General features: G+C 36.2%; 1 protein-coding gene across 3 annotated transcripts in view; it reads left to right on the top strand.

The window, feature by feature from the left end:
• Positions 1-27066, top strand: part of Nubpl (nucleotide binding protein like) — a 215838-nt gene that overhangs the window by 157749 nt on the left and 31023 nt on the right. For all 3 annotated transcript variants that reach the window (XM_042677408.1, XM_042677407.1, XM_042677409.1), the window contains 2 exons: positions 7230-7323; positions 25938-26023. In XM_042677408.1, coding sequence (XP_042533342.1) covers positions 7230-7323; positions 25938-26023 — 180 coding nt within the window. The remainder of the gene's footprint in view (positions 1-7229; positions 7324-25937; positions 26024-27066) is intronic.

Raw genomic sequence — 27066 nt, 5'->3', positions numbered from 1 at the left:
TCATGGAGCTTGAACTCTGGGTCTGGGCGCTGCCCCTGTGCTCTTCAGCTCAAGGCGAGTGCTCTACCACTTGAGCCACAGCACCGCTTCCGGTTTTTCTGGTGGTTTATTGCAGCTAACAGTCTCATGGACTTTCCTGCCTGGGCTGGCTTTGAACTGTGATCCGCAGATCTTAGCCTCCTTGAGTAGCTAGGATTACAGGTGTGAGCCACCGGTGCCTAGCCAATTCATAATATTTCTATTGACAGAGATTATAGCTTTTTACAGAAATTAAAACTTTATGTATAAAGTTTCTAGTATTGACCTTTTAACAGGTTCCCAAAGAATACTAATTTATTTTCATTCTTCTCTGCCTGTAATCCACATCCCACCAAAGGGATGGTAGGGCAGCAGTAGACAGGTAGCTACAGTTAAAATTAAACTTGCATACCACAGCTCTTTCCGTTTTTTTCTACCCTGCAGAATGTTGGATAGACTACTCACCTGGAGCAGTAGTGTCCTTCAGGTACTCTACTGCCTTCAAGACCATCTAAACCCTAGAGATGGCTGTGGGAATGCCTAATGGAAGTCCAGAAAATAGCTTCTGTGGTAGCTTTAATCCTGCCCTTGGTGACAGTGAATTTTCAGATATAAATATTATTCATGATTTTATGCAAAATGTCAGTTTTGTAATTTTCCATGTTAGAGTGAAATATGCCTAAACATATTTTATAAGGTAACTCAGGTTAGATTAATAAAAAATAATTACTCCTGAAAAAAATTGAGGAATTTTAAACCTTTTTAGGTCTATACAAAGGTTCTTTTTAAAAAATAACCTTTGTTTGTAATTTCTTTCTTCCTTTCTTCTTTTCCTCCTTTTCTTTCTTCATTTCTTTTCTTTCTGCCAATCCTGGGGCTTGAACTCAGGACCTGAGCATTGTCCCTGAGCTTTTTTACAACAGGCTAGCACTCTAACACTTGAGCCACAGCTCCACTTCTGGCTTTTTGGTGGTTAATTGAAGATACAAGTCTCATGGCTTTTCCTGTCCAGGCTGGTTTTGAACTATATCCGAAGATCTCAGCCTTATGAGTAGCTAGAAGTACAAGCATGGGTCACCAGTGCTCAGCTGGGTAATATCTTAAAAGTAAAAATATCTTGATTTTTAAGGCTGATAATATTTTAGGCTTTGTTGGCAACAGTCCTGTCTTTCACTGACATCTATTTCCTAGGTTATGACACCCGGACATATATGCAGTTGGCCTAAAGCTTAACTTTAAGAGCATAGTGTGTTCCTATAAATAACTGATATTCTATTTCTCTTTGGTCTTTTCATTCTTTTTGTATGGGAAGTTTTTACAATTTCAGCTGTATTATGAATTTACATGAGTATCCAAGAAATGGCCTATTTTAAGTATTATTTCAGAAAATAGGTCCTGAGTTACCCAAGATGGCCCCATGCATTAACATTTAGATAATATGTCCTCCAATTGATGAATTGATGCTGTCTCTTGAGTGGTGGTCAGGACATGCCTGCTCTGACCCTTTGCCAGGAAGACAACAAAGGAAATGATAAAAGGGAAGAAGGAGAAAAAAATTATTGGTTTTTTCTCCTCAGGCAACATATTATCTGCTCTCATTTTAGTATGTGGTGAGTTTGAGAGATTTGTTCAAGTAGTTTTTCTTTCTCCCCTCTCCTTTTCTTTTACCTTTTTTTTGTGGCCTTAGTAGGATTTGAACTCAGGGTCTCATGCTTACTAGATTGGCATTCTACTACTCGAGTCATCCCCCAACATTTTTGGCTTTAGTTTTTCAGATAGAGTCTTACAGGCTGGCCTTGAACCATAATAACCCTCCTATTTATACATCCTGAATAATTGAGACTGTGAACATGAAGCATCACTTGTTTTTTGAGATAGGGTCTTGCTAACTTTTTACCTGGGCTTATCTTGACCTTAGATATTCTTGTTTGTGCCTCTTGTATAGACAGGATTACAAATGTGCATAGATGGCTTTCTCTTCCTCCTCTTCTTTCGTTCTTCTTCTTCTTTTTTTAATCCCCCCAGACATGGGGCTTACACTCAGGGCTTGGGGGCTGTCCCTGAGTTCTTTTGCTCAAAGCTAGTGCTCTATCACTTTGAGCCACAGCTCCAATTCTGGTTTTCTAGAGGTTAATTGGTGATAAGAGTCTTGGGGACTATCCTGTCCAGGCTGGCTTTGAACTGTGATCCTAAGATCTCAGACTCCTGAGTAACTAGGATTACAGACTTGAGCCACCAGTGCCCGTGCCTTCCTTTTCTTATATAAAAGAAGTCATATGAAAATAGATTGGAAAACTCACTTGGAGAAAACAAATGTAGAATTTAGGGATGGATACATATCAGTATTGCAACTTGAATAATATAGTCTGATTTTACACCTGAGTAAACTTGGTAGAATAATCAGAAAGATAAGATTCTATTTTGTTGTTTCATTTCTAGTATGCCATGAACTGAAATAAAAATCTTTTTGTTGTGCAGCTCTTTACTGAATTTGTACTTAAATAATTTCTCCTTTGTAGGAATTTTCTTCTTGCAACAAAATCTATTACATGATTTTATAAATAACCCATTGGGCAGAGTGAAAGCCATATTCAGACTCAAAGAAAAACTTTTTATGTTTTACTTTAGATTTTTATTTTATATAAAAGTTGCTTTACATAGAAAAGGGTTTCATTTTGGCTGTGAAATAAGATTGGAAATTGGTAACATTACTCATAGAATCATTCAGTGGTGGTTGATTAAACACTGGTTAGATATTATTGAGGAATCTGGATGTGCAGAGTGTACACAGAAATAGGAATAAGTGTTCTCTTTTACTAAGGTATACATTGGAGAGATTACTATATTTAAAACTAAGTATGGAGTCAGAGGACTGTGGCTCATACTAGGAATCCTAGCTCTCTGGAAGCCTAGATCTGAGGATCACAGTTCAGAGCCAGCCCAGGCAGGAAAGTCTGTGAGATTCTTATCTTCAGTTAGCCACCAAAAATCCAAAAGTGGAACTGTGGCTCAAGTGGTAAAGTGCTAGCTTGAGCAAAAAAGCTCAGGGACAACACCTAGGTCCTGAGTTCAAGACCCAGGATAGGCACCAAAAAACAAAAAGCAAAGCAAAATAAAACAGAAAAACCAAAACCAAGAATGCCTACAGCCAGAAGACCCATTTCAAACCTTAGAAATTAGGTTAAGTCAGAAGTCCTAGAAACATGGTGATTTGTCTGTAACTTTGACCATGAGACTGAGACCTGGTTAAATTGATCTTCTATGCCAGTTCTGTTTATCCATTGTCTATTGAAGGAATAAAATGACCAAGATGGTCAATTTGTAAAGAAAAGAAGTGTATTATTATTCACAGTTTGAAGTCCAAGATCAGTTAGTTCCATGTGTTTGACCAGTGCCGAGTGTCGCATTTTCTGCATCACAACATGATGGATGACATCATGGTGGGAGCTTGTGTGATAAGGAGGGGTCACATAGTGAGCCAGTGAGCCAGAAAGCTTCAAGGGCCAGGACTGCCCTCCTGTAATAATCTTCTTTCTGAAAAACTGACTCACTACATCAGACCAGCATTAATTAGTTTGTGAGCAATTGCCTTCATGCCCTGATCATCTTATACTAGGCTACATCTCTTAAAATTGAGTTCTCAACATTGCCTCACCAAGGACCAGGCTTCCAATACATGAACATTTTGGGGACACCTGTTAAAATGAACATGGTAATTTAGTTGGGAAAAAGATGAATTACTTCCTTCCAGAAACACTTGTGCTATGATGCGGATCAAAACAACAATCATAAAGTCTTGTTCAAAAGCTACTGAGAATACAGATGCAAACACATGTGTTTTAAGTAGAATAGAAAGGCATACCTGTTAAAATGAACATGGTGGGGCTGGGAAGGTGGCTCAGTGGTAGAGCGCTTGCCTTGCATGCATGAGGCCCTGGGTTCGATTCCTCAGCACCACGTAAGCAAAAAGAAAAAAAGCCGGAAGTGGCATTGTGGTGGCTCAAGTGGTAGAGCGCTAGCCTTGAGCTGAAGAGTTGAAGGACAGCACCCAGGCCCAGAATTCAGGCCCCATGGCCGGACCCCCCCCCAAAAAAAAAATGAACATGGTAATTTAGTTGGGAAAAAGATGAATTACTTCCTTCCAGAAACACTTGTGCTATGATGCGGATCAAAACAACAATCATAAAATCTTATTCAAAAGCTACTGAGAATACAGATGCAAACACATGTGTTTTAAGTAGAATAGAAAGGCATACGAATGAGTGACCAACAGTTCTGCTTTTGGTAATTGGAATTCCATCTTTTCCCATACGTGGATGTATCGTCAGCCTCATAATACTGGGCAGAGACATTCCCAGTTAGCCTCACGATGATGATGGTGAACAACCAGTACTCTATAATTTACTATGTTCCTTAGTTATTATGCTCGGCAGGTTGGTGTGTAGCATGCATTTTTGTGAGATTTTCAGTTTACTAAGGAGGCCATAACTTCATTACAAGTTGAGAGTTAACAATATTGGCTTTTGCACCCAACTTTGCATTCATAATTTTGCAATTTCATTTTTAAGGAGGATCAGTCAAATTGTATATGTTTAGGCTCACAAAATCTGGATCCTCACTGAGTTTTACTGAGTTTTCTCAGTGGATTTTTCTATACTTCCAGTTTGTAAGTAAGTGAGCATCATATAGAAGCCAGAGAGTTCCAAATTATTCTAAAATTCAGTGGTTTGCATGGCTCTTTTGAAAGAGAACAGGAATTTCCTAGCAGCCAGTGTATTTCAGTATCAGTGTTAGTGAATGTCAGAAAACTGGAACTTAGGTGCAGAGTTTAGTTGAGACCAATTCTGGTCAGCCTTATAAAAGCCCACTATGTTAGGGAGATACTGGGTCAGGTTCTTTCTCATAGTTTAAATTTAGTTTAGAAGTCATTTCAAATGAATTAACAGTGAAATATCTTTATTTCCTTTAAACCTAGTTCTCTGATATAAGACATTGTAGATTAAGATCAAATATATGATTAAATGACAAATTGTTAATGTTACTCCTTGATGTTCTCTAAAACAGTGAAGCTTTGTCAGGACTAGTAGTTTCAATGCTGTGGAGTTAAAATGGACATTATTCTACATCCTTTTTGGAGATAGTTTCACAGATGGTGGCTATGGTTCACCTGGGGTGACTATTTTTCAAACCCACTTGGGTTAAAAAGAAATCTCAACCTTTCACATGAGTTTAGTTATTCATTCATTCCTTGATAGAAATGTTACTAAGCACCTCCTGTGTCTGTTCTTGGTGAGGTGTTGTAATTCAGTATATTTTATAGGAAGGTAGATGCTAAAACTATATCCTCCTCTCTTACTGCTGTATTATTCTTTCAGTTTGTCAGAGCTTTCCCTTTGTAGATTTTGCTGGCTTCAGATGCTTCTAGATGTTTTTGTGACATTAGTAATTACGTATGCATTTGGATGATTAACCACTCACTATCTGTCTCTGTATGTTATAAGTTCTATAAGCAAGGGTTGTGATATCATTTACTTATCAATATTGAATTCAGTACCCTATATTTAAGAGGTATTAAGGAAGCTGAGATCAGAGGATCATGATTCAAAGCCAGCCTAGGCAGCAAAGTCCATGAGCCTCTAATCTCCAATAAACCACCAGAAAACTGGAGGTGGTGTTGTGGCTCAAGTGGTAGAGTATTAGCCTTGAACTGAAGAGCTCAGGGTCAGCACCCAGATCCAGCGTTCAAGCCCCACGACTGACAAAAACAAAACAAAACAAAAGGTACTTGAAGATTTCTTGATTAGGAGACCTGTATAGCAAGAGTACTGTTCCTTGTCTAGTTGGACTTAGGAGCCATTGCCCCAGGAAGTGAATTGTAAGCTGGATCTGAAGAATGAAAGGAGTTAATGAAGAAGAACAGACAACCTGTGGAATCAAAGCTGAATTTATCCTAAAAGCATTGGAAGAGTTTTAAACAAAAAAGCACTATCAGACTTCCATTTTTACATGGATTATTTTTAACTGTTGTTGAGTGGGCAAGGGTGGAATAGAAGGAATGGCTAGGTTTAGTAGTATTAGATGGTGGCCTCACTTGGTTCCTGGGTAGTATAGAAAGAGAAGAGGATCTATTTGAGAAATCTTTAATGGAGTAACTGATTTGGGTTAGTGAGGAAAACAAAAGTAGCAAATATGACTCTCAAGTTTGTGCTTAGAGAACTGAGAGCATCCTGGGGGCTTTCACAGAGTCTAGATGTCAGAAGAACTATGTGAGGAGAAGAATAAGAATCACCCTTGAAGTCTATCTACATTTATACTAGACATTATAGATTTTATTAAGTAGTGGAATTTCCTCTAAAAATTAACAAAATAGCAGGCAAATACACTCATAATATTCAAACATGTATGAAAATGGGACCAGGTAACTTGAGGGGGATGAGTGGAGTTGAGATAAATGGGGGAGAAGGAGAAAGATAGAAGGCATGACATCGATCAAGATGCATTGTACTCATGAATGCACATCCTGAATTGAACCTTTTTGTATAACTACTGAAAGATAATTTAAGAAAAATAAAATGTTAAGATATAAAAAAGAAACATGGATACAGGCGTATCTGGGTACCTGGAAGATATTATCAAAATTAATTTTTGGGATGTTAGCTATATTTTAAAAATGATTTTTAGTTTTCAATATTAATGTATTTTATTTTTATCAAGGAAAAAGTAACAAAACATATATTAGGATAGGAAATCCTATACCAAAACAAACAAAAAAGACAAAAGTCATAAGGAACAAAAGCTAATACTTTGGTCAAAATGTGGGCTGTACCCACTGAAAATAAATAACCCAATGAAAATGATTTCTCCTAATTTGAAGATCATTGTGAATAGGTTCACCATTAGTGTGTGTGCCTAGTACACACCCACAGGGACTAATCATCTGGAAATTTAAGTTTATCTTTCCAATATCTGCATGATAGAGCCATTGACTGGCATTCATTTATCCATATTTTCCTTAACTCTCAGCAAAATCCTTGGCATATAGGGATAACTGCAGTGAAGGTTATTGTTTTGGATTTGTTAGTAACACATTAATTTTGTTCACTATTGTTGTTATAATTTTGTTTATTCTTGTAACTTCATTATTCACTAAATTTTTTATTTTAACAGTGATTTATTTAACAATGATGTTATTTATGTCATCTCATTTTTAGGTAGATTGGGGTCAGCTGGACTATTTAGTAGTTGACATGCCACCTGGAACAGGAGACGTACAGTTATCAATTTCACAGAATATTCCCATTTCAGGTAATTTTTAAATAATTTAAGCTTTCTTCTTCATGTTATTGTTGCTATACAGAGAAACAAACTTCTTGGCAAGCAAACATTTCTACCTTAAGAAATAACTTACAGAACTGGCATGGTAGTATGTTCCTTCAGTCATTCAAGGAAACCAGTGTGAACTTGGAGCCAGCTAAGGCTACACAGAAAAACACTGTTTCAAAAACAACCAAGCAAACAGAAGCATACCAGTGTAAATTTGGAGCCAGTTGAGGCTACACTCAAAGACACTGTTTCAAAAACAAACAAACAGAAGCATACGTTAAAATTTTCAGAAATTCTGTTAGCAGAATGAGTGTATTTACAAAAACAAAGATACTTTGACAAGGTGGTGACATAAACCTATGTTTTATAAAAGCAATAGTACTTAGGTATATTTAATAGAACATGGCTGTTTGGTTAACTGCCATCTATCGTTCACAGCATTGGTACATGGCAAGCAACCAGTGGATATATATTGAGTTTACTGGATAAAAGTACATATTAGGAGAAAATGCTTTTTTTGGTAAATACAATTCTGGGAGAATTTTATAATCTGCTGCTTTTCAAATGTTGAAATCAACAGCAATAAACAGAATAGCTTATAGCAAATACACAATACTATCTAAGCTATTTTGCTTATTGTATAGTATTTAATATAGTAGTAAATACTGGTTTTTTGTGCTTGTGTTATGGAATTTAAATATTAGTAGTTACTCTTATGTTGAATCCACTTCCTAAAACTTTCTTAGATGCGTATATAGGTATGCATATATATATATATATATACCCATAGATATTACTGACACAGATTAGTGGGAAAAATAAAGAAAATTTTTAATATTTTTGTAAATCAACTGTTTTCTGGTTATCCAAGTAATACCATTTAATTATCAAAAATGTTTTGATAAGAAATAAATGCTATTTAGAAATACCAGGATAGAATTCATGGCATGGATATTTTTAATGTTTCAATATGTGTGTAACCATAATGTAGTCTGAGATTGTTTTTTTAGGGAGGCAGCAAAATTGGCATATGAAAATAATTTATTCTTTTGGTTATCACTGTACTAAAAGCCTGCTTTTTCTTTTTTCTTTTTCTTTTTATGTATTTTGAGGGTATATTACATTCCTAGATTAAAAAAAAAAAAAAGAATAGTTGCTTCGTATCCATTACATATGCTCCTGGTACCTTGAAATGCTTCTGAAATGCTTATATTAAGCATATGGCTTCTGAAATGCGTGTATTATACATGTGGCTCATATGTTGAAAACAATGGACTAAATTATCATTTATGCCCTGAGTAGTGACTTAGTACCTGTGGACCCCACACAGGTAAAATGATGTCTCTAAAAAACAATTTGCTTATTTTGATTTACTCAGAAAACAACCTATTTGGACAAGATTCATAATTAAATATCTTATTTTAGTTTGTATTTTTATTTCAACACCAAAAAACAGATATAGATTTGGGTTAAGATTTTCTTCCCTCATTTTTCTTACAGCCTAAAAGTTTCCTTCTTATATGCTAATACTTAGGTAGGAATATTTCTTTAATTCTTTCTTCTAATAAAGAAAGCAAACACCCATTCAAATGAACCTGTTACTAAATAATAAGTTTCAGCTCTTTCCTCTCCCTCTGACAACCACTGTTCCACTTTCAGAAAAAAATGAATATTCCTCTCATTAAGATTAGCATATAAGAGCCGGGTGCCGGTGGCTCACGCCTGTAATCCTAGCTACTCAGGAGGCTGAGATCTGAGGATTGCGATTCAAAACCAGCCTGGTCAGGAAAGTCCGTAACTCTTATCTCCAATTAACCACTGGGAAACCGGAAGTGGTGCTGTGGCTTAAGTGGTAAGAGCACTTGCCTTGAGCTGAAGAACTCAGGGACAGTGCCCAAGCCCAGAGTTCAAGCTCCACGACCGACACCCCTCCCAAAAAAAAAAAAAATTAGCATATTAGCATATTTTCCGGAGGAAAATATGTTGTTAAAAATTACAATAAATAAATATATATTTATGAAAAATGTAAATGCCAAGCACTATAAAGATCCAATATTTTCCCTGGAGTTTCTTTCCTTTTTGACTCTTTCCTTTTTTGAAAATTTGATGAGAACTACTGGATTGTCTCCAAGAAAATGAATTGACATATATAGTCACACAGTATGAAGGCAGTCTAGATGTATTTTAGGATTCCTTGAAAGCAATTCTTTGAAAGACCAGTATTATCTTTGGGCTCATTCATACTTGTCTTGAACATTTGACATCTTACGCACACCAACTCTCTCTATAAAATTAAACCAATTAGTACTAGAGCATTCATATTTTGTGTTATCATCTCAGAATTAAAATTGATAATGAAAAAACTTCACCTATCATCCTAGCTCCTCAGGAAGATGAGATCTGAGAATCTCCATTCAAAAGTCCATGAGTCTGCCAATTCCAGAAGTGGTGGCTCAAGAGCACCAGCCTTGAACAAAAAAAACCTAAGGAACAGTATCTAAGCCTGAATTCAAACTCATGTACTGTGCATGTGTGCATTCACACATGAACATACATGCATGCACACACAAAGACTAGACATTATATAGTAAACATATTATTATTAGTGTTGATTTGTTGGTTATTATTATTGGCTGTACTGGGGATTAAATTTAGGGCCAGCTAATCAGGCCTTGCTAACTTAGAGTTTTATAACTGTACTTTCTAGTTAGGTGTTCTATAACTTAACCGTGGCCCTAGACACTGTATTCATTTTTTAATTAGAAAACTGTAGCAGGGCTGTGTATAAATACTTTGCATATTTGAGGCCATCCATGATTCAGTCTACCCAAAAAAGAAATAAAGAAAAGGAATGAAAAATGAAGGGGAGAACTAGCAAAGAATATTCTTCTTAAAAGAATGCTCAGTTAGGGCAGGAGGGGGCTGTGTAATTGTCTTTATGTATATGCTTGTTAAAAATGTGTTGTGAAAGGCTTAGTTCTTAAGCCTTGGTTTTATGCAGGCCAGTGTTGGTTCACAGCTAACTTATCTAAGAAAATACCAGAACTGAGCCAGCTCCCAGGATTTAGGGGAAATAGCACATTCCAAAGGGTTGCTTACCTGACTGAATCAAGACTTTCATCTATTTACCTAATTTGGAACAGCCTATCAGAATCATGGTGCCCTTCACATATACTCAGTATCTGTTCTCTATAAAACTAGATTTCCTTTCCTTTAATATGATGGACTTTAGAACTTTTAAGATATTGTATGCTATCTGTTTCTTTATGTTCAACATCCTATAAATGAGGTAAGCTCTTCACACTCTGTTTAAGGATCCTTGTCTTGACACACATTCATCCTTATTTACACTCTTTCTTCCTCAGTCAGTGTGTACCCAAGTCCTGTATAACCATTGAAAGCTGTTTGTTCCTATGCCCAATCCCTGTCATCACCTTCATGTGCCAGTTAGGAATCATTTCTACCTTGAAGTTCACATTGCATTTTATTTGGACCACTCTTCCTGTACTTCTGATGACCTTCACTCTAATCATGTTATTCTCTGCTACACTGTTACTCTCTGGATTAGCACTGCTTCCTTTACCTTTGTATTTCCTACAGTGCCAAACTCACAACTTTTCTGCAACTACTCAGGAAATAGAAAAATCAAGGAATGAATGTTTATCTATGTGTCTGTATTTTCCTTTTAGCCAGGCTGTAAGCTGCTTAAATGTAAGGATCTCTTTTCCTATTCATTCTAGTATCTCCTGGAGTACCTTGAGCAGTTGCTTATACAATTAATATTGACTGAATAAATAATAAAGCTAGACTGACATACATAGTTATCATTATGTATGGAAAAAATTTCTGCCTTCTTATCTCTCTTAACATTCTGCTAACTCGTTCCTATGATCCCTCACCCTGACTTTTACCCAAGTGCTTTCTTCTAAGTGTTAAAGGAAGTATTTTTTAAAAATATACATTTATTTTACTTCCTCTCTGAGAGAAAAATACTTGTGTTTTTAAAAAATACTATTTATTTCAATTAAATGAAAATATTCATTTAAATGAAATATTTTTCATTTATTTATGCTGTCTTTTTTACTATACTAAATGTATCTTTGTAGTTAGTACTCTCCTTTTTTAATGACTGGGATAATAGTGGTGGAGTGAAGGGCTTGCTTTTTAGTTACATACAATCTTGTATTTGATTTCTAATGAGAATAATATTATTGTTCCAATGTGAGATAAGAAGTTCTCTTACTTGCAATATGTTTCCCACAGTGCTAACTTCCTCTTGAATTCTATACTTACCCATGATAACTGCCTACCACCCAGACTTGTAAAGATCACATAATAAGATAAAGCAAAAGCTCTATCTAAATGAATGGTATATTTACAGAAATTACTTGGACATCTAATAACAACAGATGTGTACAGAAGGGAATCCTATTGCATTGTAAAGATCACATAATAAGATAAAGCAAAAGCTCTATCTAAATGAATGGTATATTTACAGAAATTACTTGGACATCTCATAACAACAGATGTGTACAGAAGGGAATCCTATTGCATTGTTGGTGGGAGTGTAAACTTGTTCAACCACTTTGGAAAGTAGTATGGAGGTTCCTCACAAGACTCCACATAGAGCTCCCCTATGACCCAAAAATTCAACTTTTGGGCATTTACCCAAATGATCACAAACAAGACATACCAGCACAACTATGTTTATTGCAGCATTATTTACTATATATAAGATATGGAACCAACCCAGTAGATGAATGGATCAAGAAAATGTGAGATATATATATATATATATATATATATTGATACACACACACACACACATATACACAATGGAATTCTATGCCTCCATCAGAAAGAATGACACCACCCTATTTGTTAGGAAATAGAAAGACTTGGAGGAAATTATATTAAGTAAAGTAAGCCAGGCCCAAAGAAACATAGGTCCCATGGTTTCCCTTATTTGCAATAACTAGTATATGTCTGAGACAAGCAAAAAAGTCAGATAAGATGATATTAAGTGAAATGAACCCCAATATAAGGACACAAGTGGTTTTTTTCTTTCTTGCTATTGTTTCTAATGTATTTATAAGGTACCACATGATTTTGTTGTTGTTGTTGCTTTGTATGTTCTTCCCCCACGGTATAACCCCTGTTTTCACTGTATTTGATGTTGGTATAATTTGAGGAGCGGAAGGGAAAAAACAAAGTGTTTAATAGGGATACAGGTTGACCCATTGCAACAATGAGATGTACAAGATGCTATGTCGAAAAACAAACCTTACAATTTAGGCAAGGTGGGGGAGTGTAGTTGTAGAGATGGGAGGGAAGGGATGGTAGGGGAAAAGAAAGGAGGAGGCAACAGTGCTTGATAAGAAATGTACTCATTACCTTGCTCATGTCATTGTAACCCCTCTGTACAGTATTTTCACAATAAAAAACTTACTTAAAAATAAAAGAAATCACTTGGACATTTAAAAATACTTTTTTTGGTGGTGGTGGAGGTTAAGACTTGAATATGAAGTGCCTTCAAAAAGGGCTAGTATATTGAAGGCTTAATCTTCAGCTATTGCCTCTATTGAAAGATGATTGGATCATGAGGATGCTAAGCACTTGGTCAATCCATTGCTGAGTTTATAGGTCAATGAGCTTTAGGAGGTAGGTCTAATTGGTGGAAGAAAGTCACTGGAGGTGTCCTTTAAAGGGTATATCTTGTCCCAGACCCTTTCTCTCTTTGCTTCCTGGCCACCAGAAGGGAGCACTGTTGTTCCACCACTCTCTTGGCACCATGCTTTTCTATCTTACCACAGCTCACAAATAATAGGGTCAAGTGACTGTGAAGTGAAACCTCTGGAACTGTGAGCCAAAATAATCTTTACCCTTTAAGTTGTTCTCAAGTATTTTGTAACAGCAATGAAAAGCTGACTGATTAGCGAAATTTTATGAATTAGAAAGAGCCTTTTTAAAAATCAACTTTGCATTTCTCCAAGCTGTGTTGGGAATAAAATTATTTTATTATCCAGAAAGAGACAGTCTTTTGGAAAATTTAGAGGCAAACCTATATAGACCAAAAGATCCTTTTTTTGAATGCTAATTACCAACTCTTTGTATGTGTTACATTTTGTTTCGTAGTATCTACAATAGTGTCTTATTATAATGGACAACCTCATTATAAGAAGACATTTCAAAGAGCAAATCATTTTCTTGTGTTGAACGTGTTGTATAGATGGGCACTGGTAGCTCATGCCTGTAACCCTAGCTACCCAGGAGGCTAAGATCTCAGAATCATTGTTTGAAGCCAGCCCATTCAGGAAAGCCCATGAGACTCTTTAATCTCCAATAAATTACCAAAAAACTTGAAGTAGAACTGTGGATAAAGTGATAGAGTACTAACCTTGAGCAAATAAAGCTCAGAGGCAGTATGCCCTAAGTTGAAGTCCCAGGATTGAGGGGATGGGGGGTTATATAACAACAAAAGAAATAAGTATGTTGATATCAGTATTAGTGGCTAAGGATTTGAATTCACATCAACTACCAAATTATTATATACTAAAACTGTAGACCAGAACTATACTAGTACTTATCATAATAGCTGGAGGGAAAGAGATTGGATCAAGGTTAGGAATTAACACATCCTAGTCTTCAGGTATACTTGTCGCTCTTGTCTTGCTGAACTTGCCAAAAGAGAAAGCAGAATTTTTAGTTCTGGCTTTTTTTGGTTAGATACAGTTCGCTAGTCTTTTCCTTACTTGTTTAGTTTTTTGACTAGTTGTGTATACTGAGTTAAGTAGACTCCAGGGTTGATTTCTGTTTCAGGAGGTTTTTTGTTTTTGTTTTGTTTTGTTTTTGTTTTGGTGCTGGGGCTGGGGCTCAAATTCAGGACCTGGGTGATGTCTCTGAGCTCTTCTCAAGATTACTGCTCTAATACTTGGACCACAACTCCACTTCTAGCTTTTTATGGTTAATTTGAGATAAGAATCTCTTGGGCTTTCCCTGCTTGGGCTGGACCTGTGATCCTCAGATCTCTGCCTCCTGAGTAGCTAGGATTACAGGCTGGAGCTACTGGTGCCTGGCTTGGAGAGTTTTGTTTGTTTGTTGTTGTTGTTGTTTTAATGCATACTGACCTTAGGAATTACTGATCACTTAATTGCTTTTCTATAATAGATGAGAATTAATATTTCTTTAAGGAGTATTAAAATTTTTCTTGAAAACTTTAAACATATATACCCTGACACATAGAAAACCAACAAGAGCATAATAAAGGTCAAGAAGCAAAAAACAAGATCTTTATATCTGCTGCCTTCAAGAGACACACCTTGCCCACAAAAACAAACATATTCTGAAAGTGAAAGGTGGAATAAAATCTACCAAGCACATGGCCCACATAAACAGGCAAGAGTTGCAATCCTAATATCATATAAAATAGACTTTATATTCAAATTAGCAAAAAGAGATAAAGAAGGTCACTACATACTAATTAAGGGATCTCTCCTTCAGGAGGATATTACAATTCTAAATATCTGTTCACCAAACAATAGAGAACCCAAATTTATCAAAGAAAAACACTTTCCTTCAAATCTCACATACATCCAAAGATATTAATTATTGGGGACTTTAACATACCACTATCCCCACTGGATAGATCAACCCTGCAAAAACTCAGAAGAGAAACCTCAGATCTAAACAACTGCATAGATCAACTAGGCTTAACAGACATTACTGAATATTTCACCCAGAAGCATCAGAATACATGTTCTTCTCAGCAGCACATTAAAGATTCTCCAAAATACATGACACTTTACATCACAAAGCAAATCTGTCCAAATACAGAAACATTGAAACTATACCCTGCATTCTTCCAGACCACAAGGGAATAAAATTAGAACTCAACACCAAAAACCACCAAAAAAAGTCCTGTAACATATGGAGGCTGAACAACACACTGTTGAAACACCAATGGGTCATGGAAGAGATTAGAAACAAAATTCAAATGTTCATGATATTCAGCAAAAATGAACACACAAATTACCAGCTCCTCTGGGACACAGCAAAGGCAGTACTCAGAGGCAAGTTTATAGCTCTGCTTTCCTACATCAACAAATTGGAGCGATCTGAAACCAACAATTTAATGAGACACCTGAAGCTCCTTGAAAAAGAGCAGCAAGCTAAACCCCAATCCAGTAGACAGGAAGAAATAATTAAAATTAAATCAGAATTAAATGAATTAGAAGAAAAAAAACCATAGAAACAACAAAACAAACAGTTGGTTCTTCTAAAAATTAACAAAGTTGACAGACCCTTAGCAAATTAGATCAGAAAAAGAAGAGAACACAATCAAATAAATTCAGAGATGAGAATGGAAACATCACCACAGAAGCAACCAAGATTCAGAACATTATAAGGGAATACTTGTCAAACCTTTATGCTAATAAGTTTGAGAATCTGGATGAAATGGACCATTTTCTAGCAAATATCGATATGCCAAAACTAAACCAGGATGAGTTCAACCAACTTAACAGACCCATATTGATCGTTGAAATAGAAACAGCAATAAGAGACCTCCCATCTACTCAGGACTAGATGGTTTTACAACTGAATTCTACAAGGCCTTCAAAGCAGAACTCACACCAATACTCCTCCAACTCTTCAATGAAATTGAAAGTGAAAATTCACTACCAATCTCTTCCTATGAAGCCATCATAGCCCTCATTCCAAAACTAGGCAGAGACTTATCAAAGAAAGAGAACTGTAGACCCATTTCCTTGATGAACATTGATGCAAAATGTCTCAACAAAATTTTGGCCAATCAACTTCAACAACTTATCAAAAAAATCATACACCACGATCACACAGGATTCATTTCAGGGATGCAAAGCTGGTTTAATATATACAAGTCAATATAAGTCATCACATCAACAAGAGCAAGGATAAGAACTACATGGTTATCTCAATAGATGCAGAAAAGCATTTGACAAGATCCAATACCCCTTTATGATGAAGGCTCTGGAAAAACTAAGAATCCATGAAACATTCCTCAATATAATTAAGGCTGTGTATGTCAGACCTACAGCATTATACTTACTGGCAAAAAGCTAAAGCCATTTCATTTAAATTCAGGAATGAGACAAGGATGTCCACTCACTCTACTTCTTCAATTTAGTATTAGGATTCCTAGCTACAGCAATAAGACAAGATGTGAACATAAAGGGGATCCAAATAGGGAGAGATGATGTAAAACTCTCCCTCCTTGCAGATGACATGATCTTGTAGTTAAAGAATCCTATGAACCAACATGACCACAATAAAGGCCAAGAAACCACACCCAAACTGAGAATCCAAGAACCATAGGAAGAACCCAGTTGCTGCAGCCCTCAAGAAGATGGATAAAATGGCAGGAACTCCCAAATACCTCTCAGTCCTATCTCTCAACATTAATGGACTTAACTCTCCAATTAAGCGACATAGACTCTCTAGTTGGATTAAAAAGCAAGATCCTTCTATCTGCTGCCTTCAGGAGTCACACCTTACCCATAAAAACAAACACATTTTGAAAGTGAAAGGCTGGAACAAAATCTACCAAACAAACAGCCCCCATAAACAGGCAGGAGTTGCGATCCTAATATCAGATAAAATAGACTTCAAATTAAACTCGTGAGAAGAGATAAAGAAGGTCACTACATACTAATTAAGGGATCTCTCCTTCAGGAGGATATTACAATTCTAAATATCTATTCAAGGCCAGGCACCTGTAATCCTAGCTTCTCAGGAGGCTGAGATCTGAGGATCGAGGTTGAAAGCCAGCCTGGGCAGGAAAGTCCATGAAACTCTTTATCTCCAATAAACCACTAGAAAACCGGAAGTGGCGCTGTAGCTCAAGTGGTAGAGTGCTAGCCTTGAGCTGAAGAACTGAGGGACAACACCCAAGCTCAGAGTTCAAGCCCCAAGACCGACAAAAAAAAAAATCCACCAAACAACGGAGCACCCAAATTTATCCAAGAAATACTACTTTCTCTCAAATCTCACATAGATCCAAAGACAGTACTTGTTGGGGACTTTAACACACCACTATCCCCACTAAATAGATCAACTCAGCAAAAACTCAACAAAGAAACCCCAGATCTAAACAACTGCATAGATCAACTAGATTTAACAGACATCTACCGAATATTTCATCCAGCCACATCAGAATACACATTTTTCTTATCAGCACATGGAACATTTTCCAAAATAGACCACATTTTAGGTCACAAAGCAAACTTGTCCAAATTCAGAAACATTGAAGTTATACCTTGCATCCTCTCAGACCACAAGGGAATAAAATTAGAACTCAACACCAAAAGCCACCAAAGAAAAGTCCTGTAATACATGGAGGCTGAACAACACACTGTTGAATCACCAGTGGGTCATGGAAGAGATTAGAAACAAAATTCAATTGTTCATGATATTCAACAAAAGTGAGCACACAAATTACCAGCTCCTCTGGGACACAGCAAAGGTAGTACTCAGAGGCAAGTTTATAGCTCTGCTTTCCTACAACAACAAATTGGAGAGATCTGAAACCAACAATTTAATGAGACATCTGAGCCTCCTTGAAAAAGAGCAGAAAGATAAGCCCCAATACAGTTAACAAAAAGAAGTAATTAAAATTAAATCAGAATTAAATGAATTAGAATCCAAAAAAAAAAAAGAAAGAATCAGCAAAGAGTTGATTCTTCTAAAAATTAACAAAATTGACAGACCCTTAGCAAATCATATCAGAAAAAGAAGAGAACACACCCGAATAAATAAACTCAGAGATGAGAATGGAAACATCACCACAGAAACAACCAAGATTCAGAACATTATAAGGGACTACTTCTCAAACCTTTATGCTAATAAATTTTAAGAGACCTCCCATCTAAGAAAAGCCCAGAACCAGATGGTTTTACAGCGGAATTTTACAAGGCCTTCAAAGCAGAGCTCACACCAATACTACTCCAACTCTTCAAGGAAATTGAAAGAGAAAGTTCACTGCCGAACTCTTACTATGAAGCCATCGTAACCCTCATCCCAAAACCAGACAGGAACTCATCAAAGAAAGAGAACTATAGACCCATTTTTTGATGAACATCGATGCAAAATGTCTCAACAAAATTTTGGCCAATCGACTTCAACAATTTATCCAAAAAATCATACACCACGATCAAACAGGATTCATTTCTGGGATGAAAAGCTGGTTCAGTATATGCAAATCAATTAATATAATTCATCCCATCAACAAGAGCAAGGATAAGAACCACATGGTTTTCTCAATAGATGCAGGAAAAGCATTTGACAAGATCCAACATCCCTTTATGATGAAGGTTCTGGAAAAATTAGGAATCCATGGAACATTCCTCAATACCATGAAGGCTGTATATGACAAACCTATAGCCAGCATTATACTTAATGGTGAAAACTAAAGCCATTTCCTCTTAACTCAGAAATGAGACAAGGATGTCCACTCTCTCCACTTCTCTTCAATCTAGTATTAGAATGCCTAGCTTCAGCAATAAGACAAGATGCAAACATATAGGGGATCCAAATATGGAAAGATGAAGTAAAATTCTCCCTCTTTGCAGATGACATGATCTTGTATTTAAAGTTTCCCACGGGGGGGGGGGCGGGGGACCGGGGGCGCGGCTGGGAAGTTGGCTCAGTGGTAGAGTGCTTGCCTTGCATGCCTGAGGCCCTGTGGCTCAGGTAGTAGAGTGCTAGCCTTGAGTTGAAGAGCTGAGGAACAGTGTCCAGGCCCAGAAGTTCAGGCCCCATGACCGGACCCCAAAAAAAAAAAAAAAAAGGAATGTGTTCTGTTGTTAAACAGTCTTTGGTATAGTGACTCACTTGGCAGATTAAAATTCATGTTCATCTAACAATTTGAAATGTCAAATATTAAATTTTAGAATTCAACATGAAGAAATGCTAACAGAATCTCAAAAGAGCTTTCTGAGTTGTGTACAAGTAGGCTTCCAAGGTATTTGGTATCAGCATGAGCATGAATGAAGACTAGAAAGGACCAAGGATTATATCTTAACTTTACTGGAGGCATCAGAATAAGGAGGGAAGAGAAATGAGACCGAGAGAGACAAGAAGCAAGAGATGGAGAAGGGAGGGTGAAAAGAGCATATGTGTTCATGGTAGAGCTTTCTGGTTTCATCACACTCTAAAACTTGTAAAAGCTTCATTTTTTCTTATAGGTTCCTTATTAGCCCTGGTTAATTCTCTGTAGCATTTAGTAATATAAAGTGACTGCCTGCTCATTACTTTTTGAATTTGTTATGCTGAAGAACCACTCCCTAAATAGTAAATATATATCCAGATTCTGTTGATGAACTTGACTTTTAAGTTCCTAAGTTCACATGGTCTCTCTTACTGGTAGCTACTGGTTTGACAATTTGTTTTGAATCAATTAACATAATATATCAAAATTTATTTCTGAGGTTAGGTAAATAATGACTAGTGCTTAAATTAAGTATATTCCATTTGGAACTCTATTTGGCTCTTAAATGTTGGAAGAGGAGCATGTAATACAAACAGTGATTCATCTATAAATTATATTTCCTGTTCAGGCAGAGTCTGTGGACACAATTGAAGTGAATTTACCTTTAAAATCATGCTTTACTTAAGCTGATACTGATATTAGTGGCATTTCCTGATGTTATAACAAATAAGGTTTATAACTCATAAGTTCAGATGGCATAGAGGAAACATAGGGAAGAGATTAAGAAAAACAAAACCAATCTTCTCTATAGTTAAAGTTATAAATGTATTTGGCATTGTTTATGTTGAGCTAGCAGTAGAGTTATTCTCTTGTTTTTCAGCTTCTCTTTTCTTTTTTTGTATTGGGGTTCAAACCCAGGGTTTCCTAGGCATGCTAAGCACACACTCTACCCCTGAACTACCCCCTCCACAGTATCTGATTGTTTTGCTGCTTGTGTATCTCTAAATAAATCAAGGAGAATAATCATCAGCAAATATTAAAAGCATCATGAACATTAGGAATAGCAATTAATGTTCTTTTAAGTCTTAGTTGGCTTTGCATTGAAATGCTCAGTAGTTGTAAAGTATAGAATTATTCCTCCAGGAATAATTTTGAACAGCTTTTGTTATACGTGCTTATTAGGTTCTAACACTGAAATTCTCAATCAAGCATGGGAATTAGATACAATTTGTGCCTTAGAGCCTAGCATGCATAGTTGAGTAGTTCCACACTGCTGTAATTATGATCAGCCTAACATCTGGGATAATAAGCTTTAAGTGTTTAACTACTGTGAACTCTGACCCAAATCTAGATATACAGTTATATATTTTCTTCTTAATAATCAAGAGAATAGGCAATTAAGACAATACTCTGAACAATTATTTTGTAAGATGTTTACGTATTTGTCAGAATCTGCCAATTAACTTTTGGTAGTAAATCTCTGCTGACAAAAAGCCTTTTAAAAAGATAACAAGTTTGACAAGAAATGTATTCATTACCTTACTTGTGTAACTGTCACCCCTCTTACATCACCTTGACAATATAATTTTTTTGAAAAGTGAAAAAATGATTACAAGTTGGGAAATACAATTAAACTATATTATTTACTTATTTGGACTTAGTTATGTACATAGGAAATGGATAGACAATTCTTAATGGGATTCTTGAGATAAGCATTTAACTCACCCTCAAACTCCACTGGCCAAATAATCACATTTGGTGCAGACTAAACATTCTTTTAACATTTCTGAATAGTCAGAAAAGGAAGCACAAGTTTTCTAACAAACTTTTCATCACAAAACTGAAATGACATCATTAGTGATGGTATAAAGAGCGGGAAAAATGTAGGCCAGTTTGTAGTGGTTCATAGGCATGAATCATGAGAAAAATGAAAAATAATCATGTACAACTCAAGATCCACAAAGAGGAACATTAAGTTTTCTTTAAATTTTATTTTCTTGTAAAGATGCTGTACAGGGTTACAGTTACATGAGTAAGGTAATGAGTACATTTCTTGTCAAACATTGTTACCCCCTCCTTTGTATTTTTCCTACTTTCCCTTCTTTCCCAGCCTCCTCCCCTCACCCTGAACAGTAAGTTTTGAAGACCATATTTTAAGTTATGAGATACAGTAACAAAAAATTTGATAGAATTTCTTTAACGTTTAGGTAATACATAAAATAAATGTAATTTATTACTGGTTTTCTGTGAATCTTATTTATGTTTTATTTCTTTCTCATAAATTTTAAATGTCAGCATAGGCACTGACCTTTAAAAGGCCACTTGTATGATATATTAAATGTTAATACTACAAGAAAGACAGTGGTCTGAGTGGATTAAGATGGTATCTCAAAGTCCAATTTTGTTTTGACTAAGAACCTAATAATTAACAATGTAGTTTAGTGTAAAAAGAATCTCACATCAAAATATTTTCTGTAGATATAATTGGAAGTCCCACTGAAGCAATTTACACATTGCATGAACATTTATTGAGACAGGAAAGATTATTGTCCTTATTAAAAAGTTAGGAATTGTGTTTGAATGGTGCTATTCAGATCACTCTACAGAGAAACTCAGATGGAATAGTTGCTCTGTTATGATACTACATTAGAATCAATATAGAAAAAAGCAAATAACTTTAATCTTTCCTTTAGATATCAAAATAATGGCTCTGAAAATTTTTATAATACTTTTATATATCTATATCTTTTTCTTTCTTTTGCTTTTTGTCTGTTATGGGGCTTGAAATCTGGGTTTGGGCACTATCCTGCGCTCTTCAGCTCAAGGTGAGAACTCTACCACTTGAGCTACAGTGCTACTTCCGGTTTACTAGTGGTTTATTGGAGACAAGAGTCTCATGGACTTTCCTGCCCAGGCTGGCTTTGAACCTTGATCCTCAGATCACAGCCTCCTGAGTAGCTAGTATTACAGACATGAGCCAACAGCACCCAGCTTCTTTTTAAAATGGAACAGCACTTTGTGTCTAACGACACAATTAGTTTCATATAATAGTACTAAAATATGTTTATTTTATACAAGGATTAGTTGACATGTTTTGAAATTTATAGCGTTATTCATTACATGAACATAGTCCACAAAATCGGAATTCAGAACTCATAACTTTGAGTTGAAGGAATTCATGTTGCAGTATTCAATGATAGAATAGTCTTGCTATTGCTATAATAAAGTACCTGAGGCTGAGTATTTTATAAACAAAGGGGGCTTATTTAAATCATGATTTTTTAGAGTCTGAGATTAGGTAGTTCTATTTGTTCAGCCTCTGGTAAAAGCTTTCATGGCTGTATTATGCTGTACTAGAAGACATCAGAGTATGAGTGTGTGCATGAAGGGTGCATGACATGGTAAGACAAGGAGCCAGAGAAAATCAGGGGTCAAGTTCTCTTTTTTTATACTAACTTTTGTCACCTAGATCCCACAAGAACTACCTTAGTCCTTACACTCTCCCCTTGAGGTAAATAGAGTTTGCACTCTGAGCCTTATGCTTGCCATTCAGGTGCTCTGCCATCAGAGCTATGCCCTCATTGTTGTTTTTAAATAAGGCCTTGTGGTTAGGCCAGGCCAGACTGACTGCAATCCTGCTATGTGTGCTTCCCAACTATTTGTGCCAACTATTTGTTGGCATGACAGATGTATGCCACCATTTCCAGTTTTTTTCTCAGTCTTAAACCTTGATCCCCTTAAACCATGATCCCCTTGATATTTGCCTCTTGACTATCATATGGATGCTTAGATTACTTTTTAGAGCTGTGGAGTAGAGAACCTCCTGTGTACTAGCTCCTGTGTAGTTAAGGAGAAGGTTTGGGGAAATAGCCAAGTAGTTCCCTGTTTATGTATGAAGAATATGGCTATGAGCTTGAGAGGCAATAATTTTTGGAGGAGGTGGCATTTCACATTCACTCATATGAGATTATTGGGATACTAAGGTTGAGCAGAGGTAGTTCCAAAAACACTTTTTGTTAAGAGGGAATGCTAAGTTATATAATCAGCAATAGGACAGTTATTGGAGACTGTCGAGTGCTTGCACTAATTCTATAACTAAGGAAAGTCAGGCCCAGAATGATTCTGTTATTTGCCCAAGATTAGTCACAGCCATATTGAGACAAAGCTCAAATTAGATCCCTTCCAAATGACTGGATTAAAGCAGATTGGTATAAAAACAGAATCTATAAGGTAAAAAAATGTGGAAATATTCTGGATGTTTAGAGTATAATTCTTACACAGATGTGATTTGCATCAGTCTTTAAAAGAGGAAAAGAGGAAGTGGTGCTGTGGCTCAAGTGGTAGAGCTCTAGCCTTGAGCTGAAGAGCTGAGGGACAGCGCCCAGGCCCAGAGTTCAGGCCCCACAACCAACAACAACAACAAAAAAAAAAAAAAAGAGGAAAAGAAACTATTGCCATTTTATTGGGTATAAAGCGAAGTAGAAGGGGAGTAGCAATCTTATCTGCCCAGGAGCATATAGGAAGATGGCCTTTCCTGCAACTTCTAAGGCATGTTAAAAATAACAATAATAAACATAATAATGGCAACAATAATATTATTAACAGCAGCTATCAGTTATTGAATTGTAAGGCATCTGGACAGTAGTTTATTATTTATGTAATACTTGGATCTCCATTTTGTAGATGAAGGAACTGAAGCTTGAGTAGGTTAAATCATTTCCTCCTTGTACAGGTGCCAGCAATAGGAGCAAACTTTGAATCTTGATGTCTTTGAATCCGCAATTGATGTATCTCAAACTTGGGTGTGAATATAGACCCGCCTTCTAAAGGAAAAATAATGTCTGTTCCTACCTTGATTTATTTTTAATTATAAAATTACTTCTCTGTGCTGGCATTGGAACTCACAACATAGATGCTATCTTTAGCTTTTTCACTCAAGGCTGCTGCTCTACTACTTGAGCCACAATTCCACTTTCACCCTTTTCTTTTGTTGATTAATTGGAAGTAAGAGTCTCATGGACTTTTCCTTCCCAGGTTAGCTTTGAACCTCGGTTTTCAGATTTTAGCTTCCTGAATAGCTAGGATTATAGGTATCAGCCACTTGTGCTTGTTTAAACATATAGTTCTTATGTTACTAAATATGAAACAAGTTAAATATAAGTAAAACATAAAAATTAGTGAAATTTGAATTAATGACATTAATTTTAATGTGAAAGATTATGTGCTGAAATGAAGTAATGAATTTGTAGTTTATTATTTACAGTTTTTTGTTTTGAGTTGGCAGGTTTTAACAGATTTGTGATAACTTGGTCCTCATTCCACTTGCTGTATTTTAATTTTCCTAAAATTTTCATTTAGACAATACTCTGTAGTATCATTTGATCTTCCCTTGACACAAAAGTTATTTGTTGTTAATCCTTTCTCTTTTCATTAGCTCTGTCGGTTGTGTGATCTATAGTATTTTTTGTGTTATTTCTTTTGGGGACTATTACCTAGAAGAAGTTACAGAACATAAAACATTCACAGACTGCTAGTCATAACCAGACTTTTGTTGTTATTTAAGGAAAAACTGAACTGCACTTTCCTTAAAATACTGTCCAATTCTCTCTTGTTTCTATAGGGTAATAATGGACACGCAGGAAATCACCATCTTTATCCCTTCAACTCATTCAGACACCACTATTTTGCCTCTGACTTTCAACCCCAGCCCTAAGTTTAACCTCCAGCAAGCCATTCACCATGCCAGTTTTTCAGAATATGAAGTTTCTTTACTTGGCTTAGGAATTATCTCTTTCTGGAAACGTGTTCCTGTTGTTTCTCTTTACCTTTTGCTTCTCTGTCCATCACAATTCATCATTGTCTTCCTTTCCTATTAGTTTTTCTTTTTTTTATTGTGAAAATACTGTACACAGGGGTTACAATTACATGGACAAGGTAATGAGTACATTTCTTATCAAGCATTGTTGCCTCCTCCTTTGTTTCCCCTTACCATCCCTTCCCATCTCCCTCCCCTCCCCACCCCCCGTGCCAAAGTTTTAAAGTTCATTTTTCGACATAATATCTTGTACATCTCATTGTTGTAATGGGTCCACCTGTATCCCTATTTAAACAATTTGTTTTTTCCCTTCCCCTCCACAAATTATACAACATCAAAGACAGTGAAATATACTGTGGGGGAGGGACATACAAAGCAACAAAGAAATACCTTATAAATATGTTAGAAACAATAGCAAGAAAGAAAAAACATTTGAGTCCTTATCTTGGGGTTCATTTCACCTATTAGTTTTTCTTCCTGCCTTTTTATTATAAATATATAATATCCTTTGCATATCACTATTACAAGACCTAGCACTTTGTATTATAATCTTTGGTTGGTTGTCTCTGAAGTAAAGGAAACTTCTTGAAGGTGAAGCTTGCTTGGTTCTTCTGTTCTCCTTAGTACATTGTCTGAATGAGGAGAAAGTCCAATGATCTATGCTACTGAGTTGTTCAATAATTTTAGAAGTGAAGAGTCAAAGGAGGCAAGATAGACATTTCCTCATCTTTCCTACTCATTTATGTAAAATTTTCACCACATAAGCAATTTTTGATAAAGAACGAAAAGACAACATCATTTTCTTTATCTTTTGCTTAGGTGCAGTGATTGTCTCCACTCCCCAGGACATTGCACTGATGGATGCACACAAGGGTGCAGAGATGTTTCGGAAAGTCCATGTGCCTGTAAGCAGTTACAGCTTTACTATTGAAAAATATAGAACTCTATTAATTGAAGAATCAAGTAACTGTTTTAAATTAGGCTGTGCAGAAATCTTTATGAACTTCAGAGTTTAAGATGGGCACAATGTGTGTATAATGTGTATAATCTCAACTACTCTGTAGGTGTCAGTGTGCAGGTAATAGTCCAAGGCAAAATGAGAGACTCTGTGGGGAAAATAAAGCAAAAAAGGTTTGGGGTGATGGGAGGTGTCATGGCTCAAATCTTGAGTGATTTTTCTGAGGTCAAACCCAAGTAACACACACACACACACACACACACACACACACACACACACACACACACACACACACACACACACACACACACACACACACAAGCTTAGTTCATTTTTATGGTTGCTTTAAAACACAAGAATAGTTATGTTTTGCATATTACATAAATCAAGAATAATTCTGAAATGTCCTTAGGTGTGAGTTTTCCTAAGAAGTACCACCTCTCTCAAAATACTTGTTGTTCTTACTGACCAAATAATATGAGTGTTTTAAGAAATATTTAGGTAGGCAGACTTAATGACTTGTCCTCCTACATTTTAACTCATCAATAGACCACCTTTTAGGAGATATTTGAAATTTTTGTTCACAATGTGACAAAATAAAACAAGTTGAAAAATATATGCTTAAATTACATTTAAATTTTAAAATATGCCATGGATTTTCTAGGGAAAAGAAACATGGTCCCAGTAAAATCCTGAGCATTTCCACAGGACTAAAAATCCTGTACATTTCCATAGGCCAAAACAAAGCTGAGTACTAAAGAGACCAGAGGTGTACCTTTGCCAGGTTCAAACAATATATGAGAGAGAGAGGTTGAGACAAGCATGTGCACTCTTTTTTTTTTTGTCAGTCGTGGGGCCTGAACTCTGGGCCTGGGCTCTGTCCCTCAGCTCTTCAGCTCAAGGCTAGTGCTCTACCATTTGAGCCACAGCACCACTTCCTGTTTTTTCTGATTATGTGGTGCTGAGGAATCCAACCCAGGGCCTCATGCA

The sequence above is a fragment of the Dipodomys spectabilis genome, unplaced genomic scaffold (assembly GCF_019054845.1).
Source record: "Dipodomys spectabilis isolate Male_0828 unplaced genomic scaffold, ASM1905484v1 ptg000038l, whole genome shotgun sequence".
Classification (NCBI taxonomy): domain Eukaryota; kingdom Metazoa; phylum Chordata; class Mammalia; order Rodentia; family Heteromyidae; genus Dipodomys; species Dipodomys spectabilis.
The sequence above is the reverse complement of the archived record's forward strand: the minus strand, read 5'-3'. Positions and strand labels throughout refer to the sequence as shown.